The following is an 18,365-nucleotide window of genomic DNA, read 5'->3' as shown; positions in this document are numbered from 1 at the left end:
AACACTTGAATGATAAAAAAATTCAGTGTTAAAAAAGTTAAAAATATTTTTTAAAATCATTGTCAATCGGTTCTAAAAGTGGAATTGATGAAAAATGTTTTGATTCAATTTTAGGTTAAATAAATTTTTAGGCTTAAATAAAAAATTACACTTCAAATCAATTTTTGTTCTATAAAATATTAGAAAGCAGTACGCCAAAAAACGTTGGAGAACTTTATCAGTTCACATCATAGCTGAGAATCTGGTCAAGAAGAGGGGGCAAAGAGAAAATATGAAAGAAAGTCAAAACTGTTTTATGAACTTATGCTGTGTGGTTCTCGGAGAAAAAAATAAAAAATAAATTTAAAATTAATAAATTATTTTAATATGTTTCGTCAAACTCATTTCACTTCATTTCATCTATTATATAAAGATTAAATAATTTTAAAATATAAAAATTTTTAACTAATTTAATTATATTTAATTTAAAAAAATTATAATCAAATAATGAGAAAACTATTTTACTTTACATTTTTTTTTTTTTGATATTTTTCGAAAACCAAACATAATCTTAAATTTAATCAAATAAGAGTCATTTATATTTTCACATTTTAAGGTATCTTAAATTTAATTTTTTAATTACATAGAGGCCCCTGAACGGAAAGCAGTTCAAATCATTTATTTACGTAATCTTTAATTATATAATAAAAAATTAATACTTATCCCGGTAATTCATTATTTTCCAATATATATAAAATATAAAATAAAGATATTAAATATGATGGTAAATAAGTGATATTATAGGGATATTTTGGGAAGAAAAATATCTACGAGCCCATCGACCGGAGCAGGGTTCAGCAGTATGAAGTGTAGAATTGGCCTCGTCCCGGTTCAAACTTCGACTCGCCTCCCTCTGCATTCGAAGGAATCCCTTAACCGGAGACAAACACCGCTGACAACGAACAGCCGGTGACTCTCTCACTCTCTGATTCATATTCATCCAAATCTTTATTCACGATTTTCGATTTTTTTACTAGTTTTTCTGTTAATTAATATCCGTAACTCGGGATGATCTGTGGTGTGCTACTTGAGACTCGGATTTGTTATCAATGTTGAAGATTAACTTCTAATAAAAGATTTTGAAGTTTCTTTGTGCTCTGATTTTTTTTCCTTTAATGTAATTGTGCATTTGGAAATGCTCAGGGATGTGATTTTTTATGGGACATGCAGCTTAAAATTTCTTAACGAGGGATTTTCTTTTGTTTTCGTGATAGTTATGTACTGTTTGGTTGGTGAGAAAATTTTGGAAAAGGAAGAGAAAATAAAATTTTGAGTTTTGTTTTCAAGGATTCGAGTACAAACTTCCTTAGCTAAGAAATTTTATCTACTAATCTCAATGGTTAGTAGTTAGGTATTTATTGAAGTGGGGGATTTTGTTTTCTCGGCTTCCAAGCAGCAAAAAATCAATGTTTTAAATCAGATACCTTCGCATTTAGATTCTTCTCATTGGTCAAGAGGATTAGCTTTCATTTTCACACACTTCAGCATAAGGTTTTCCTTTGGTCTCCCCATTATGTTCAAATGATTTACATTTGTATTCTTTTTGGATTCTCTTTATTTGTCTGGATGATATCGTTTTCTTCATTTTTGGGGTTTCCATGAATCAAGGATGACCCCTGTTGTTTTATGTAATATATTGGCCTTGGTCTAGGAAAAAACTATCATTTTGAAAATTATGTTTGGGAAAGAAAATGTAGCTGCCTTTTCTTTGGCTTTAGAAGGTCCCTTTGAAGGTGAACTTGAGTATTGTGTATTTGTGGTCTGATAAAACTCAAGGAGAAGCTATTTTAAAAGAGGTGACATGGTGGACTAGCTGAATTATGATGTCATATGTCAACATTTTCTGACCTTCATGTAAGATTCCTCACAATCTCACCATTGCCATTACCCAGTGCAAGTACTATTCTGGGGTTCTGGAAGCAGTTGAATGGACCTGATGCCTTAATCATTTTTGCTTGTAACATCCACATGCGGGGCTGGATCTGGTGTATTCGCACTTCATAGGATTACTGTAGTCAACTATCAATTGCTATTGATTTGTATGAGCACGTCGTGCCAATGACTTGATTCTTGATCCTTGGAAATCCATTCAGTAGTTCATCTTAGAAACTCTAGAATTTCATTTGCTTGTGATAACCAAAATTTTAGTGGTGAACTGCAAGATTTAGTGGATAATCTTTTGCTTTCTCATGTTGTTAGGAGGAAATAGTTCTTGAAATACCAGAAAATTCTTAATAGGGAATTTAGCTTGTTCAATTGTGTATTTCATAAGTCGTCTTAACTGATTTGGATAATATTGTGGGGGTTGCCATGTGAGATATGGCATGCATGGTTGGTGGCACTTTATCTATTTATCTCGCATTACAGTTAATCCATGTGGATGTTTTATGTTTATTTTGTTCCTTGCTTCTAGCTCTTAGTTGCCTCAGTGGCAAGAAACAGGAGTGGGAGAAGGGGCAATTATCAAAAAAGCTTGCACATATAGTTGAGGCTAGATTTACAACAAATTAGATTATCACCCAATGACATATTTATTTGGGTTAAAACAAAGTTTGTAATAAATTTTTTATCATTTCATACATTAACTGTTTTGGTCCCAAAACTAACCTGCTGGAGGATTGGTGTTATCCCCATGCTTCAACAGAGTAGTCACATATGGTTTTCTGTAGATTGGCTTCACCAAAACTCATTTATTGACATGTAAATTATGTGGGAGCTTCTTTTCAGGTTGCTTTATCCCATTCAGACACAATGAATCTTGCAACACTATTTTGCAAAAGAATGAATATCAAGGAGCTGGTTACAAACCTGCCTGTTTACAGAAGTGCTAGTGGTACAGTTTTCATATCGCTTCTTTGGGAATGGTACTTATGAACTTCATGAGAGCATTAGTTTGCAGTGTCTAATAATGCTTTTATACTACTGAATTTAGATGTCTCTGGAGAAGGATTGGGTTTGATTTTCATGCGATGGGCCTCCAAAAAGACAGCAGGATCCACAAAGAATGGAAGGGACTCCAAACCCAAGAATCTTGGGGTGAAGAAATTTGGTGGAGAGGTAAGAGTTAGCGCTAAATGAAAGCCATGACCAGACCAACCTTAGTTCTTCACTAACCGTAAAATTCTCTATTCCTTGTGCAGAGAGTGATACCTGGGAACATTATTGTTCGTCAACGTGGCACCCGTTTCCATCCAGGAAACTACGTTGGAATTGGAAAGGATCACACCCTATATGCTCTGAAAGAAGGTTGTGTTAAGTTTGAGAAACACAAGCTCAGTGGACGGAAGTGGGTACATGTTGAGCCCAAAGACGGGCATGTACTTCACCCTGTCTATGCAGATGCTGCTGCTCCTAGGGTCAAGACAACTGTTTAAGTTTCTTTTCCTTGCATTTAATGTTTTGGATATAAGATGTAACACTTGGGGTACGTTTATTTATACATGCCAAGTTTCTTTTATGAAAATTTTGTAGGTAATTATTGGAAATTCATCCAGTGGACTCCATAGACTAAATAACAAATAGCCCTCATTTTTCTTCTGATTCTGCCTTTTACAGATCAAATGTGCCACTTGTTCTGCATCTCTTTTATATGATAACATTTTGCAGCTTGTTATAAGCTGAAAATACTCAGTTGTTGCACCAGCGTATTGTGTTTCTTTTGTTTGTTCATAAGAGATGCTCAGGTGCTCATTGCATATAAAATGAGCTATTGATTGCTGCAATTATGAAGTTTGGGGAGAGTGACAACCTCCCACTGCCGCTTTGTGAGGTTTCTGAAGGATTTCTGTTGGGTTTTGAGGGAGTAATAGCCTCTCACTGTTTCTCTTGTGGTTTTTGAAGAATCTTCATTGAAAGGCAATTGCCCTGAAATTCAGAGAGGACCACCATTGAAGTGGCAATGTTTCTCCAGCGCCTCAGTGGGGGTTACTGAGATATGAGAATCTCCATTTTTGGTGGGGCAGAACAGAGAAGTTAGTAACTTAGTAGGGACTGCTAAGAGATTTAAGATATTTACTTTTACTTTTTTAAATATGCAAATTCCCAATCATTTCTTCTTCAATCCTCTTTCCTTCAAATATGCGTATATTCTCGATCATTTCTTCCTCAAAGTTTTCATTCATCCACACATCAACAAATTTGATACAGGTATAGCAAAGAGAGAGAGAGAGAGAGGATTATTATATTACCTTATATTAACGAGGTATATACATTTTACAAAATGGGTATGTGCAAGCCATGAGGAACTAAAACATTCCTCAAGATTTATTCTGAAGAAAAGCTTAGAGCATCCTCATTTTTAGAAGAACTAACTTGGTTTTCGCTTGTTTGACACTCAGAAAAAGCAACCTCTCTGCCACAAAAATCTACTAATGTCCGGTTTTCCAAAGAGTCATTAGCTGTTTGGGAATCAGAGAGAGTGCTACTCATGAGACCGGATTCAAATCTACTACGCCTTTCCACTGCAGCTTCAACCCTTCGAGCAAACTCTTCATCAGAGATTGCCAACATGTAGCGCAGTTTAAAATTTACCCGGTTCTCCACAAGAGCCTTGTGCCTTGGAATTATTCGGTCATCTAGAGAATAGCTGAAAAACCTGCAAATGGTTTCAATGAAACCAGGGTCAGAAACTTGAAAGGAACAAGGCTTAAAGGGCAAAGGGAGGTCTCTACAAGAGAGATTAAATTGGATAAAAGACTTGTCACAATATTTTTCATTTTCTTATTGGCAAAGATTACCAATAGCTTCTTTAATAGATAACAATTGCCAGAACAAAAAAGGACTAATATTCTTTCAAGCCAAAACTAGGATAGTTTCTGCACATTGAAGGTTTAAAAGTTTATCAGCTCATTTCTGAGATGTTGAGACGTTGCTCTCATTTGATTCAAATAAGCCTTCCTTATGATGGCTAGACAACTAATCTAATTTCAAGCAATATAGTAAAGGAAACTAGGTTGTCAAATTTTACCTTGGAAACTCAATGAGATCCTTCAAAGGGCGGACCATAGTTCTACGCAGATAGCGGTACTTGGGACGGAGGACATCTATATTGTACCGCAGTAGCATGGGAAAATCAGCTATCATCTCACCCAGTATTTGAAGGGGTATTCCAAGTGAGAGAAAGTACTTCACGCTAACCTCCAGCTTATGCACAATACTGCATCCCAAGAGCTCAGGTCCCAGAGCTATTACCTTTGCAATATCTTTCCGGCTGACCCCAGCTTTAGTAATCAAGAAAATGACCTGTGTGACATTCAGAAGGCAGATTATTGAATGTTCATTAGGTATTTAGGTCTTTTGCTAAGGGTTAATGTTGCAGGGGATGGAAAAGTTATCATTTTATGCCAAGGTACCAGAACATTTTTTTAATGTGGACAGAAATCATCAATAGAAATGTATTTCCAGTCAAATGTTGTTAAATAAACTCCCTTTGAGATAGAATTCTTTAAACATAGCGGGCATCAATCCTAGCTCAATAAATTATAATTATGGTACTGACTCATAATGTAGTTCCACAGGTGAAATGCAGTTACAGAAAGACAGCATGAACAACAAATACCAGATGAGGAGCAAAAAGAAATGAATGACAAATGAGAATATTATAGCTTGTTCTCAATGCATTCAACCCAAATAATCAGGAATAGCTGAATAGTTACTTTTGTACTTGGTTCTTCTCAAGTGATAAAGTGAGTGAGGAAGAAAATAAACAACCTACATGTTCGTTTGAGTTAAATTAAAGAATTTCCATCACAGATTTAGCAGTTAGTTATATGAATCTTCCATTTTCCTACCATCTTATTTAAAGATTAAACTAAAAAAAGACAAATAAATTCCAAATTGGAGTTAAACATATTAACATATACAAAATTCAAAAGTTGGATTATCTAATCCGACGAGTTGTTGAAGAAATAACATTATATGCTAGGAAAAATCAAAACAAATGGAGGAGAAATGAAAAGCACAAACCACTGGGCGAATTTTCTTGTAGAGGCTGTATGTTAGTAATGGAGGAAACTTAACAAGCATGTTACCAATGGCATCATCTCGAATGCCTATGTCCTGAAAAAACCGTACCTTCAAAGAGGAAAACAAATCTGTCTTAATAAATTAACTGCAGAACTTAACTAGGTCGCACAAGTTGACTAGACATTCAAAATAAAACTCACTCATACATATATTGCATACCTTTGGTACAATGGTTTTCTCTAAATCAACACAAAAAACCATTGGTTTGATGATAAGCATTCTCCTCATACCCTCTCGGCAAACCCCAAGGTAGTACAGATACTTAACAAAAGGCTTCCATCTTTCCTCAATGCTACAACCCATCAGTTGCGGCTTAAATGCTAGTAATCTCCCTACATCTTCATTGTTGAGGCCAAACTCCTTCAGATAACTAACCTAACATGAACAAGAGAAGCATGCGATTTTAAGTCATACAAAATGGTAAGTGATTACACCACATCCCACTGATGCCATTTTAGATCATGTAGACAGGTTGCACAAAGAAAACTAGCTTCAATCAAGAAAACCTACCACTGCATTCTCTGTTGCTACAACAAGTGAAGTAATGCATTATAATGGATGAATAGAGTAAACAATGAGGACATAAATTCTTGGAAGAAACTTCCATTAATGATGATGCAAGAAGTCAAGTTCCTTTACTTTGAAATTAAAACATTTGTTTTCACCGAACAAACTCCAATTGCTATACACATTAGACTAAAGTTGTTTCCTAGATCTGATTAGTCAAATACCTTTTCGTTCATCTCTTCCAGAGTAAAGTAGCCAAGTGCCTTGGGATAATCAAAGACCATTGTGCCAAAATCCTTCTCATTCATACCCATATCCAAGTAGAACCCCACACGAGTTTTCACTTCCTCGATGCTGTAAGACAACAATTGAGGGCATCGGCTCATCACATTACCCATCCAATCCCTCCGTACCCCATTGTTCTCTAGATACCTGACAATGTCATCCAATTCCTCTATGCTGCGCTCCAAAATATCCTCTCCTGCTTTCATGATCACAAACCCAAGAAATTCCCCCCTCACATGAATTGTCTTCAACCATTCAACAAGTACTCTTATAGTCTCAAGATTTCCCTTTGACATGCATATTAGCTTTCCAATTCGTGGATATGAGAGTGAATTGTGTTTCAACCACCTACATGATTCAACCATGCAATTGAGATAATATGGTCTAACATTTTACTCCTCTTTTCTAGAAATCATAGAGAGAAATTTGTGGTTCCAAAATTATTCACCATAGGGATAAAATTCAGAAACGCAAAGAGAATATATCAGCAATACTTCCAGAGAGAGAAAACACACATTCAAGGAAAAAAAGCCCTCAAGGAATGAATTTGGGAGAAATAAAAAGAATGCAGGTCAAGAAATTTAAAAACAAAAATAAAAACAATATATTCCCATTCTAAAATTCTTTGGCATCATTCAAGCATTTTGGAAATAGTCCAATAATCATTTGGAAGATCTTGAGTATTCAGAAGTCAGTTTACGTTCATTCAAAGAAAAGTTCCTGATAAATTTGAGAAATTTGTTATAAGCACAGCAACACAGAATTTTTTTTTGACATTGTAGTAAAGAGGGTAAAAAAAATACTCCCTCTCTCACCCAAAGCCCAACCACTCTAAGAAATCAATCAAATGCGATATACCCACCACCTAGATACACCCTAACCCACATAGAGATAAGCACAGCAACACAGAATATATTACACAAACTAGCAAACAACTCCAAATCACCGACACCAAATTCAGTCAAAAGAACAGAAATATCACCAACGGTTTTAGTCCTTGTACCTGATGAGCGGCACCACATTGGAGTCATGTATGACAGTCTTGGCGCGCGTATTAAACGTTGAATGGGAGAATTCAGGCAACTGCTTCATGGAAGCCGCTTCAATCATGACATAGTCAATAAAATCAGGCAACCTAGACACCAAATTATTGGAGTAAGTGATCCCAAACTTGCCCTTCCGCATTGCTTCCTTGAAAATCTCCACCGTTACATTCCGGCGAATCTCCAGAGCCCGCATTATCATCTCGTCATCGTCTTCATCGCTTTCTCCGTTGAAGAGTTTGGCCAGAGGAGGCTTCGAGGTCTCGGATTGCGACGGCTGAATGTAGATGGAGCCCGGAAATTGAGGCGTTCTTTTTGTCACTAGAGACATTTCTAGAATCCTCAGCTTCTCTTCTTCTGGTATAGCCTCCTGGCGCTGTTGATTTGGATTTGATGAACGGTGGAGGACGAGAGCGGTGGATTTGGCGTTGTGTTTTCGGAAAGTCTCTTCAGTGGTTGTGGTGTGTGGTGGTTGAACGGGTTCTTGGTTGCGGTGGGGAACGGCGGAGGAGGAAGAGGAGGAGGCGGAGATTCGAGAGGAGGTTGCGGAATAGAGGTGGAGAGCGGTGGTGAAATTAGGGTTCCGGCGAAGAGGGAGGTGATGGGAGACATAGTTAGGGAGGTGTGGGGAGTGATGGTAGTGTGGAAAGGACAGCATCTTTAGCTCAGAAATGGATTAGACTGCCGCGACAGGTGCCTAACTCATGAGTTACTTCCCTAAAAACGGCGTCGTATCATATCAAAATGACGTCATTTCTGCAAAAAGTGAAAAATTCTAAAACGACATTGCTCTGGGCTGCCACAGCCGACGAGACGGAAGAAAACGAACGTCGTCATTTCAAATTTCAATCAGATGGCTACGGATTAAACGACGTCGTTTCAATGAGTCTATTTTCACTATCTAAAAGGTGGTTAGAAGACAACAACAAATGGTCCCATGGTCTAGTGGTCAGGACATTGGACTCTGAATCCAGTAACCCGAGTTCAAATCTCGATGGGACCTTTTTCCACCTTCATACTTTTTTCCATTTTCCTTTCATTGTTTCTTTTGAACCTTCTCACGGTAAACTTTTTGCAGAACTTTGTATACAATGTGTTTGAGAAGAACAAGCCAATTCACCAATATTATGATTATCAACTTCAAGAATTTATAACTATGACATTTCAAAATGTAGGACCCTCCTTTTAATTCCTTTGGGCTTGTCTCCTTCATTTGGATGCAATATAATTTGCAGATGGATGTTGTAAAAAATTTCACAAAATCTAGAGCTTTCAGGGCCACAGTTCAGTGGAGAAGAGTTCAGAGAGCCTGGGGCAAAAGCCTATACTACTTGGGCATTAAGAACAAACTAGTACACCAATATCATCATCAAATTTAAACAGTTCTAAGAATTCAGTGCTTTAGAATTGGTATAAATCTTTCTTCTGTCTTTCCTTTCTCAAGAATAACAAAAATGAAAATCTGATTCCACCCAAGAAAAGGCCCCCAAAGGTTACAATTTACATTCCACAAGGACTAGAAACAAAGATCAATTACAGATTAAAAAAAAAAAAATTGGGGAAAAAAACGATTTGGCTTGTTGTAGCAATAAACAAGCCCCTAAAACAAATTGAACCACAACTGCCAGAGACAACCTTCTCCATAGATTCTCTTTCAAGACCCATTCCACAACTAAAACTACTGTCCTGGAGGCAACATCTCCCTTCAATCTTCACTATTCAGACCCCCTTTGAAGGACTGTTCACCTTTTAAACACCCCCATGTAAGAACAAAAATGGATTGAAACCCCAAAACTCCGAAAACAATAGGAGTGTTTTGGGGCAAGGAGCAGGGCACTCAAATGGGGCGCCTGCTGTGTTATTAACAAAGAATTAAGAACAATTAACTGCTCTGCTAGTTCTCGTCATGTCTCTCTACGTTTTGCATGCTAGAAGGTTCGGGGAATACCTCCTTGGAATGTCTTCTTTGGGAGGAGGAATGGTCACCCCCACCATTTTGGCCACTTCCTTGAGAACCTGTGGTTCCTGACTGTTTTAAGCTACTGGTTCCCTCTATTCTATGGGTGGAGGCTGCCACTGGATTGGCCGCCACATCCAATGAGCTGTGACGCCAGCTACCAAATAGAGCAGCATTCCAAGACCCTCTAGAAGAGGTTGTCTTAAGCCTCGCAGAACTGGAGTTTTCTTCCCTTACTACCTTCAGAGGGTTTTCCAAAGCTTTAAGAATGTACCTCATGAGGGGCCGCCTTGAAATCTTGGGATTGAGGCAAGATCTGGCAACAATGGCCATGGCCCACACTTCCTCTAACAGATCCTCATCTATAATCAAAGAAGGGTCCACAATCTTCTGAACAAGTTCCTTGTCATATATACTGATGCAAGGTAGCGTTTGATCTAACCATTCCTTCACCTGGGCATCATTGGACGCGCTAATTCCCAGCTTACCCGTTACTAGCTCAAGTAACACCTTCCCAAAGCAGTAAACATCATAGGCACATGTTGCTGCTGGTGAACCTGGTTGTTTCCCAAATATAGAAAAGAAGGAAAATTAAGAAATAACATTTAGATAAAAATTATTTTAAATTATATAATGTGATCCCACAAAAATTCATATCACATAGGATTGGTGGCAACTAGGAACAAAAAATGCAGAAAGAAGAAAGAAAAAATAATTAGTGAGAGTTTTTATTTTTAGTCAGTTCAACCAAATGCACAGAATGACTTTCACATGCTATCACTGCTTACTGGTAAGAACCATCATAAAGGTAATCTTATACTCTAATCAACATGTGAAGCACACATCACAATATCATGGGAACAAACCACTGATCTCATGGATCTAGATGTTTTTGCTCAGAGGGACACCCCTGGCAAGATTTTCCACAGAAAATGATATTTCACGCTACGAGGAGTCCAGGTGCGACAATTGCATGATAATGATCTATGAATAGATACAAACAGAATACCAGTCCATGTGGAGACTAATAAGTATCGAAAAGCATATGGATTCTTCTTCATTGGCTTACAAAAAGCAGACAAAATAATTGTCAATCTCAAGTTTTATAAGACAAGTGTACGTACCAGAAGGGCCTTGTTCAGATGTCCTGCAAATTGTCAAAAGGAAAACTATTGTTAATACTTTCCAGGAGTTGAAAGACCACATATATGATTTGATATATTGTTGGTTGTCACGAAGTATAAGGGCATCAAATCATGTCTACTCTGGCTCCAAATGTTAATTATGTGGAACATAAAGCTAGCCATCATGGTCTAAATCTATGCCTGCAGTTCTGATATTATTGCACAATAAAATAAAAAATTCAATTTCAATGGTTAGTGTGTTGAAACCATTCTGCATTGGGACATTGATCATGAATTTCTTCATGCACGAAAATAGCCAAAGACACTGGCTCTACTATAGGCTGTAAAAAAATTGCCCCTTTGTTCATAAAAGAGAGGATTGGACCTCAATATCAAACCATCTATGATTTGATATATTGTTGGTTGTCACGAAGTATAAGGACGTTACATCATGTCTAATCTGGCTCCAAATGTTAATTATGTGGAACATAAAGCTAGCCATCATGGTCTAAATCTATGCCTGCAATTCTGATATTATTGCACAATAAAATAAAAAATTAAATTTCAATGGTTATTGTGTTGGAACCATTCTGCATTGAACCATTGATCATGAATCTCTTTATGCACAAAAATAGCCAAAGACACTGGCTCTACTATAGGCTGTAAAAAAATTGCCCCTTTGTTTGTAAAAGAGAGGATTGGAGCTCAATATCAAACCATCTTTCCTTTTTACAGGAAAATTTAGCATGTTAATAATTGCACTTTTGGAATCACATTAATAATACCATCTTCCACGACCAAATATAAATCAGAACTTCCTTAGTGTAAAAAGAAGTAAAACTATAATAAAATGAATTTTTATGCAACTAAACAGTAGACAGCACAAATTCCTTAGATCCAAGTTGTAATCCAGATGGTTACACTTCATAAAGACAAGTTATCTAACAGTCAAATTTCATAAAATTCTAGGAATAATATTTGGCTTTTGGCTGTCAGTTCAGCAATTCAAGTAACAGCCTCATTATGGAAAATTTGGATTGTCATCTGCCATTTGATTTGGGTTGAAAATATCAGGCTCAAGAATGTTTTTATTGGACCAGTGTCATACAACATTCCTAATTAGCTCCTTTCTGATTTTCCACAAAATTACTCAGATCCAAGTTTTAGTCCAGATGGGTTACACTTGTAAAAACTAATGATCTGAAAGTCAAATTTCATAAAAATTCTCAGAATAATATTTGGCTTTTGGAAGCCAGTCCACCAGTTCAAGTAACAGCCCCATTATGGAAAGCTTGGATCAGCAATTGCCATTTCATTTAGTTTGGAAACATCAGGCTAAAGAACAATTTTATTGCACCAATATCATATAACATTCCTAATGACCTCATTTCCGATCTTCCATTTGGTGTGTGTGTGTGTATGATCTAAAAAGTAAGCTGAATCCATAAAGAAAACCAAAGGAATGTAAAGGACAAATACAACATGGAATTAACTAGTGGTTGAACATAAACTGAATTAAGAGTTAAGAAAATCAACATAATGCTGATCCAGATAAATAATGATTTGAAAATGTCAAAACAAGAAACAAAACATTAAAAGCAGACTTACTGTGGTAACCGCAGAAACCTGGTAATCACGTTTTGATGAGTATCCCCTTCTTGAGAGCAAACCTCACTCAGGCTTCCTAAACGCACTTCAAATTTATCATCGAGCAGTATACTGCTTGCTTGAACATCTCTTCAACCACCAAAAGAGAGATGTCATTTGTTGCACCACTAAACATAAATTCTTCTAAAGCAAACTTACAAACAATTAATTAAGATCAAGGTAATGCAGACATGTCATTTAAAGTACAAAGTGGCTCAATCAAAAGGAAAATATTATACCTCCAAAGCATTAAAAATAAAAAATAAGAATAAAAATAAAAGAACACCTGATCAAACAAGCTCAGACCCAAAGATTAATGTCCAACTAAAATTGTTTTCTCATCTGCCTAGGCAATAAACTTGGTGTCAACCAGAAATCTCACTATTTGATATAGACCAATGTCCAAATGAGGCATGAAACAATCCCTCCGACCCATCACAGCACTCCATTTGTACGACTACATGCTCTGTGAGCCTACTAACATCAAGAAAAATTTATTGGGCATGAATCCAATGTTTACTTTATATGATGTGATTCCATCAAGCTTCCAACTTATATTTATTTGAGAAATGAGTTGTGACTGTAATGCTGGTTGGCAAGTCCTTTTGTAATAAAAAACAAACAAAATTTATTAGAGAGAGAAAATTTTGAGAGAGCTTAGGAAGAAGGAAAACCATTCTAACTAGGGGAGAAAAGAAAGGAACAAGCTACAGAAGAAGAACCCAGATAAACTCAAACACAAAAGCAAGTGAAAAACCCAAGGCAAACAAAAATATCACCAAATGCTAAGGTTATATGCTCCTTAGCCAAATTTTGAGTTTCGCTATCAGTTCCCTATCAACCTAATCAAATTTCACGCCTAGGACAAAGAAGAGGTCCAATCACCACTCTCACTGAATAAGCATTACCCCAAGGGCTCAACTTGCTTTCTTTCATCGATCATGTGACAACCCCTAGAACCACTCTCCACCAGAAAATTGATACCCATTCTAAGAAGTTCTAGCAACCATTCCAAAAAAAGTTAGTATTTTTTCTTTGATGGTAAGTTCCAAGCCTTATGACTTCTAGGGAAGTCGCATGCAACATTCCTAAAGCATCCATAAATTTGCCCTCATTGCCCAACTGACCCACCCTAAATCGTGCAAATCCATCAGAGGTAACAGCCCCCTGCGTCTGAGTTACTGATCTCAGCAAGGAGGCATGGCCCTGGTTCTAGGCCTAGCTTCAACAAACTGGAAAATCATATAGAGTATAATTACGATTGAGTGGACATTTGATAACATAATTCAATGCTGACTACTGAAGGTTTTTGTATAGTATCATATTGTCACAATAACTAAAATTCCATTTTCACTACAAAATTGCAGATGGTGATGAAAAGTTCAGGTGGATCCTGCTAACTTATGGCAAAACATTGGATGTGGTATTTTGATTTGAAAATCAAAATCACAAATAGACGTAAGATATGGACATAAAATTTCCAATTCGAACCAAACACTGCTTAACATATTGGTGCAAAAATGTAAAATTCATAAGTTCCCATTGACTGGATGAATCAGCAGCTTAGGAAAGTGATTGGCCTACTTCATATGTCAATTCATGTTATACAAAGCTGCTGGCAATTTTTGAAAACATAAAGGAAGGAAAAGAAATTTGAGGGTCAAACTGACATTGCAAAGGGTAAGTAATTATAAGAAACAAATTATAATAATAAAATGGTAGACATCAAAAGGGATGGAAGCAACAAAATATAGGAGGAAGAAAGTTATGATATACCTGTGAACAAGGGGCGGATTACATTCGTGATGCAGATGAGATAAAGCCTCTGCAGCTCCAATTGCAATTTTCAATCTCGTTATCCAATCCAATGACTGTAAACCATCATCCTCTAAATTGGTTTTTCTGAACAAGGAATTTGACAAGTCCCCATTTGGCATATATTTGTAAACCAGGAACTTTTCATTATCATTCTCCAAGCACTGTCCCAGGAGGGGGACAAATCTTGTATGAGAAACCTTACTGAAAAAATCTAACTCTAATAAGTATGTTTCTTTCTTGATTGAGCTCAAATCAATTCTTTTGATGACTACGCGAACCCCACCTTCCAAAATGCCCCAGTAGAGATCCCCAGAGTGTCCATGTTTGATGAAGTTCGCATCACTGAAGTCACCAGTTGCTTGGAGTATCTGCTGATATGTAAATGCTTCTCCAAGACTCGAAAAGTTAATAGGCATCCCCGGAGGTGGAGGACTGCCTCCAGCAGGAACAGGCCCCACACCGTTCCCTCTTTGGCTTGTACCACCCTTTCTCCAGCAGCATAGGAACAACACCAGCACCAATACCAAAAACAAGATAAGCCCAAGTCCCCCTAAAACTCCTGCCAATATAATCCATTTTTTGTTGCTCTTTCCTGAAGTATCATTTGTAGTTGGTTGAGTGCTATTTGGTTGTCCAAAATTATCAAAAGGCAAGCCCTTCTCAGCATAGAATGATGCACAGACCTCCAAAGTCCTCTGATTGGACACGTTTTGGAGACAATTCATTCCAAAAGATGCATTACTAGGTGCATAATCTCGTACCCTTCCCTCAAAATAATTTTGAGACATATCAATAAAACTGAACCTCCTAGGCAGAGATGGAAGACCTCCATAAAACATATTATGAGAAAGATTGAATACTGATGCCGTGGCATTACCATTGAAACTGAAGTTGGGGAGAACACCAGTAAAGTTATTTCCAGAGACATCAAGAAAACTCAAGTTGGGCATTGTCCAGAGCACATCAGGAAGATTGCCAGTGAAAGCATTCTGACTAAGAATTACAAGTTGCAACTGACTTAGAGCAGGAAACAAATTACCCGGCAAAGACCCAGCTAGAGAATTTTTCCTGATTGCCATTTTCTGCAAATTTTTCAAACCCCTCAAATCAGCTGGTAAGGACCCAGAAAGGGAATTGAAGCTGAGATCAAGCTCGACTAGATTATCAAGGTCACCAAGTTGGGCAGGTATGGAAGAAGACAGACTATTGCCAGAAAGATTCAAATACTGAAGACTCGAAATATTCCCAATACCCGGAGGAATCGTATCAGACAAAAAATTTACCGAAATATTAAGCACTGAAAGATTCCTAAAAGACCCAAATGACGAAGGAATCGATCCAGTGAACCTATTCTGGGAGAGATCAAGAACCGAAAGACGGGATAATTGACCCAAACTCGACGGAATAATCCCGGTGAGATTATTATAGGATAAAAATAAAGCATTGAGATTGCTTAAATTTCCTAAACTCGGAGGAATAGGACCAATGATAGAACAAGACCGGAGATCAAGCACTTTGAGCGACGAAAGCCGCTCACCAAACCAGTCCGGGATCGAGCCCGGAAGCAAAAACATTGAAGCATTAAACGACTCCAAAAGGGTCAAATTGGCGAGCGCATCAACAGCGAATTCTGGGTTTCGACTACCAAGTCGGGTCCGCCTGAACCCCGAAATGTCGATCCCAACGACGCTCCCATTTCGGCATTGGACACCGCGCCAGAACCAGCAAGGGTCAGACTTTATCGGCCATTCCTTGCTCCTCAACCCCAGCGACGATCTGAGCTCCAACAGAGCTGTAAACTCAGCGGGTGAACTCAGTCGCGCCTGAGTCTGTTCGAATGTGGACTCAACCAACAACAACAGCACCACCAACAAAAGACCAAATGTCACAACTCTGCTCCGCCGATTCACCATCTCTACAAAGACGATTTGGGCATCTTGGTTTGGTCTCACATTCATTCACATGCAGTGTTCTAAACTCCAATAAACTCGATCGAAATCACTCTAAAAAAAGATAACCCACTTACCTCTATCACAAGCTTTGATTCTACAAACAGTTGGTAAACCATCTGCATCACTTTCGTTGCTTCTTCTTTTCTGGTACAATCACGCCCATCTCTCTACCTACTCCCTATCTCTTCTCTCTGCCTTTTTTCTCCAGTTTCTTCAGTTGACGAAAGAGAGAGAGAAGGGCTTTTAAAAAAATGGTAAAAACAATAATAATTCTAGAGAGAGAAAAGAGAGGGCCACTGGTCAAGGATTTATCTATCTATCGCTCTCTAACACAGCTACTCTTTATATCTCTCCCCCCCTCATTCTTTCTCCTTTCTTTTTTCACGCTGACAAAAAAGCTTAGCCGGAGCAGCAAAAGTGGGCTTACCGGCACGAGCCAGGGTCTTGACCGGTGGTGGTGGTGGTAGTGGTGGGTCGCTGACACTGAGCCAAAACCGACGCCGGTGATTTGCCAGTGTTTGACCACCGATAATCCCGCCCTCAGACAGCTAAGCCCAAACCCATTTCCTCCCTTTTTCCCTTTAAAAAAAACATGCATATAAATCTAACTAATAAGAAAATCCCCCTCCCCTCCCTCACTCTCTCTCTCTCTCCTCCCACTTTCTCTCTCTATAATATTTTTCCCCCCCTTTATTTTCCCTCTAGCTTTGGGGGTATTTATTTATAAAATGGCTTGGTTCTTGACAAATGATAAAAGAGAAGTATTGATGAAATTAGGAAAGTTAATAATGACATTTTTTTTTCCTTTTTCTTTTTTTATTTATTTATTTTTATTTACAGTTCATGGATGTAAAGCAGGTGGAGGAAATATGTGCATTTACAACAAAGCCTTCTAAAAGGACCAAAAAGGGTTGAAAATGGGCTTTATGAGGAATGGTGGCTTAGTTGAGCGAGTACCTGAAACTCGCGTACTCTCTCTACCTGTTTGACACGTGTTATCCTAATTATTTTCCAAGTGATTAATCTAATTGGAATTTAAAAAATTAGGTGAATTAATGAATTTTTTTTCATAGGGCATGGCTCAAATATTGAATGCTGGTGTTGCAATGATGGAGGTGTTAAAGGGGGAAATTGTGGTGTTGGTACTAGCATTTATTGAGATTTACCATTAGTGAAAATCATACATGGATATTTCATATCATATCATATAATTGATATTTTTTTTCTTTTATATTTATTTTTGTGTATTAAAAAAATGTGATAAAAGTTGGGTTCGATGTTGTTTAAGAAATGTTCCTTGACATGATTTTCAAAATTTGTCACTTTTATTAGGTAATAATTATGCTAGCAATTAAATTAATTTTTTAATTTCATTCTTTCCTTTTCTTGCCCCAAAAAATATGGTATTGCCTTTCTTAATTTAATGTCTTCTTCGTGGTCAAAGATGTTGTTTCATTTTCCTTCCTATGGTTAGGGTTGAGATTTTTATGATGTTCATTCTAAATTTCGAGTTAAAATTGTTTTAAATTACTCAAACTAATTAACGAAATAACAATCAGGGTTATATTGTATATTATGAAATCTTTGGGTTTTGACATATATTCAATGCGTATCGATGTGTTTATTCTTAATTTTATCAAAATAAGCTTGATATTTGTCGAATTATTTTAAACAAATAAGTGCTCTAAGTTGATTAATATTGTCATGTTATATTGTGTCATTTTCTATAAATTATGAATCGAGATTTTTGTCTTAGGACTTAAGAAAGGTGATAAACGAATTAATAAAGTTAACTAATACCGTTAAAGTGTGACATTTATTAGTATTCACATATGTCCCATAAAGTCTAATACGCTCCCTTTCTAGTTTGGCCAAAATGAGTTCAACAGGTATTATTCTATTTGTTTGACAAGGAGATTAACAGGTAGAGATTAATCATTTTATCTTATTAAATTACATCTTATACACA

At 37.1% G+C, this 18,365-nt stretch overlaps 3 protein-coding genes and 1 non-coding gene across 4 annotated transcripts; 2 read left to right on the top strand and 2 right to left on the bottom strand.

The window, feature by feature from the left end:
- Nucleotides 1-842: 842 nt before the first annotated feature.
- Nucleotides 843-3,577, top strand: LOC117910347 (50S ribosomal protein L27-like). The gene is made up of 4 exons (XM_034824427.1): nucleotides 843-948; nucleotides 2,767-2,872; nucleotides 2,972-3,096; nucleotides 3,180-3,577. Exons 2-4 carry the CDS (start codon nucleotides 2,791-2,793, stop codon nucleotides 3,411-3,413), a joined length of 441 nt encoding a protein of 146 aa, XP_034680318.1. The 5' UTR covers nucleotides 843-948; nucleotides 2,767-2,790; the 3' UTR covers nucleotides 3,414-3,577.
- Nucleotides 3,578-4,208: 631 nt separating this feature from the next.
- Nucleotides 4,209-8,660, bottom strand: LOC117911837 (transcription termination factor MTERF2, chloroplastic). Its single transcript, XM_034826259.1, has 6 exons — nucleotides 7,859-8,660; nucleotides 6,795-7,203; nucleotides 6,223-6,438; nucleotides 6,004-6,111; nucleotides 5,006-5,280; nucleotides 4,209-4,633 (listed from the first exon to the last, which is right to left on the bottom strand). The coding sequence occupies exons 1-6, from the start codon at nucleotides 8,554-8,556 to the stop codon at nucleotides 4,303-4,305; spliced, it is 2,037 nt and encodes a 678-aa protein (XP_034682150.1). The 5' UTR covers nucleotides 8,557-8,660; the 3' UTR covers nucleotides 4,209-4,302.
- Nucleotides 8,661-8,829: 169 nt separating this feature from the next.
- On the top strand, nucleotides 8,830-8,901 carry TRNAQ-CUG. Its single transcript has one exon. It is a non-coding gene; the product is annotated as a tRNA-Gln (tRNA).
- Nucleotides 8,902-9,281: 380 nt separating this feature from the next.
- Nucleotides 9,282-16,970, bottom strand: LOC117911384 (probable LRR receptor-like serine/threonine-protein kinase At2g16250). Its single transcript, XM_034825737.1, has 4 exons — nucleotides 14,403-16,970; nucleotides 12,588-12,716; nucleotides 10,980-11,002; nucleotides 9,282-10,412 (listed from the first exon to the last, which is right to left on the bottom strand). The coding sequence occupies exons 1-4, from the start codon at nucleotides 16,400-16,402 to the stop codon at nucleotides 9,793-9,795; spliced, it is 2,772 nt and encodes a 923-aa protein (XP_034681628.1). The 5' UTR covers nucleotides 16,403-16,970; the 3' UTR covers nucleotides 9,282-9,792.
- Between the last annotated feature and the right edge of the window lie 1,395 nt (nucleotides 16,971-18,365).

Source organism: Vitis riparia, chromosome 3, assembly GCF_004353265.1.
Source record: "Vitis riparia cultivar Riparia Gloire de Montpellier isolate 1030 chromosome 3, EGFV_Vit.rip_1.0, whole genome shotgun sequence".
Taxonomy (NCBI): Eukaryota; Viridiplantae; Streptophyta; class Magnoliopsida; order Vitales; family Vitaceae; genus Vitis; species Vitis riparia.
The sequence above is the reverse complement of the archived record's forward strand: the minus strand, read 5'-3'. Positions and strand labels throughout refer to the sequence as shown.

Bases quoted from the DNA above. Each gene is read 5' to 3' on its own strand.
- LOC117910347 (XM_034824427.1), top strand. From the start codon at position 2,791: ATGAATCTTGCAACACTATTTTGCAAAAGAATGAATATCAAGGAGCTG. The intron at 2,873-2,971 runs GTACAGTTTTCA...TACTGAATTTAG, and splicing joins TGTTTACAGAAGTGCTAGTG to ATGTCTCTGGAGAAGGATTG. The intron at 3,097-3,179 runs GTAAGAGTTAGC...TTCCTTGTGCAG, and splicing joins TGAAGAAATTTGGTGGAGAG to AGAGTGATACCTGGGAACAT.
- LOC117911837 (XM_034826259.1), bottom strand. From the start codon at position 8,556: ATGCTGTCCTTTCCACACTACCATCACTCCCCACACCTCCCTAACTAT. The intron at 6,112-6,222 runs GTATGCAATATA...TCCTCTTTGAAG, and splicing joins AGAAAACCATTGTACCAAAG to GTACGGTTTTTTCAGGACAT. The intron at 5,281-6,003 runs GTTTGTGCTTTT...AATGTCACACAG, and splicing joins ACAAGAAAATTCGCCCAGTG to GTCATTTTCTTGATTACTAA.
- LOC117911384 (XM_034825737.1), bottom strand. From the start codon at position 16,402: ATGAATGTGAGACCAAACCAAGATGCCCAAATCGTCTTTGTAGAGATG. The intron at 12,717-14,402 runs GTATATCATAAC...TGGTGGTTGAAG, and splicing joins AATCCGCCCCTTGTTCACAG to AGATGTTCAAGCAAGCAGTA. The intron at 11,003-12,587 runs GTAAGTCTGCTT...GACAATTTGCAG, and splicing joins AGGTTTCTGCGGTTACCACA to GACATCTGAACAAGGCCCTT.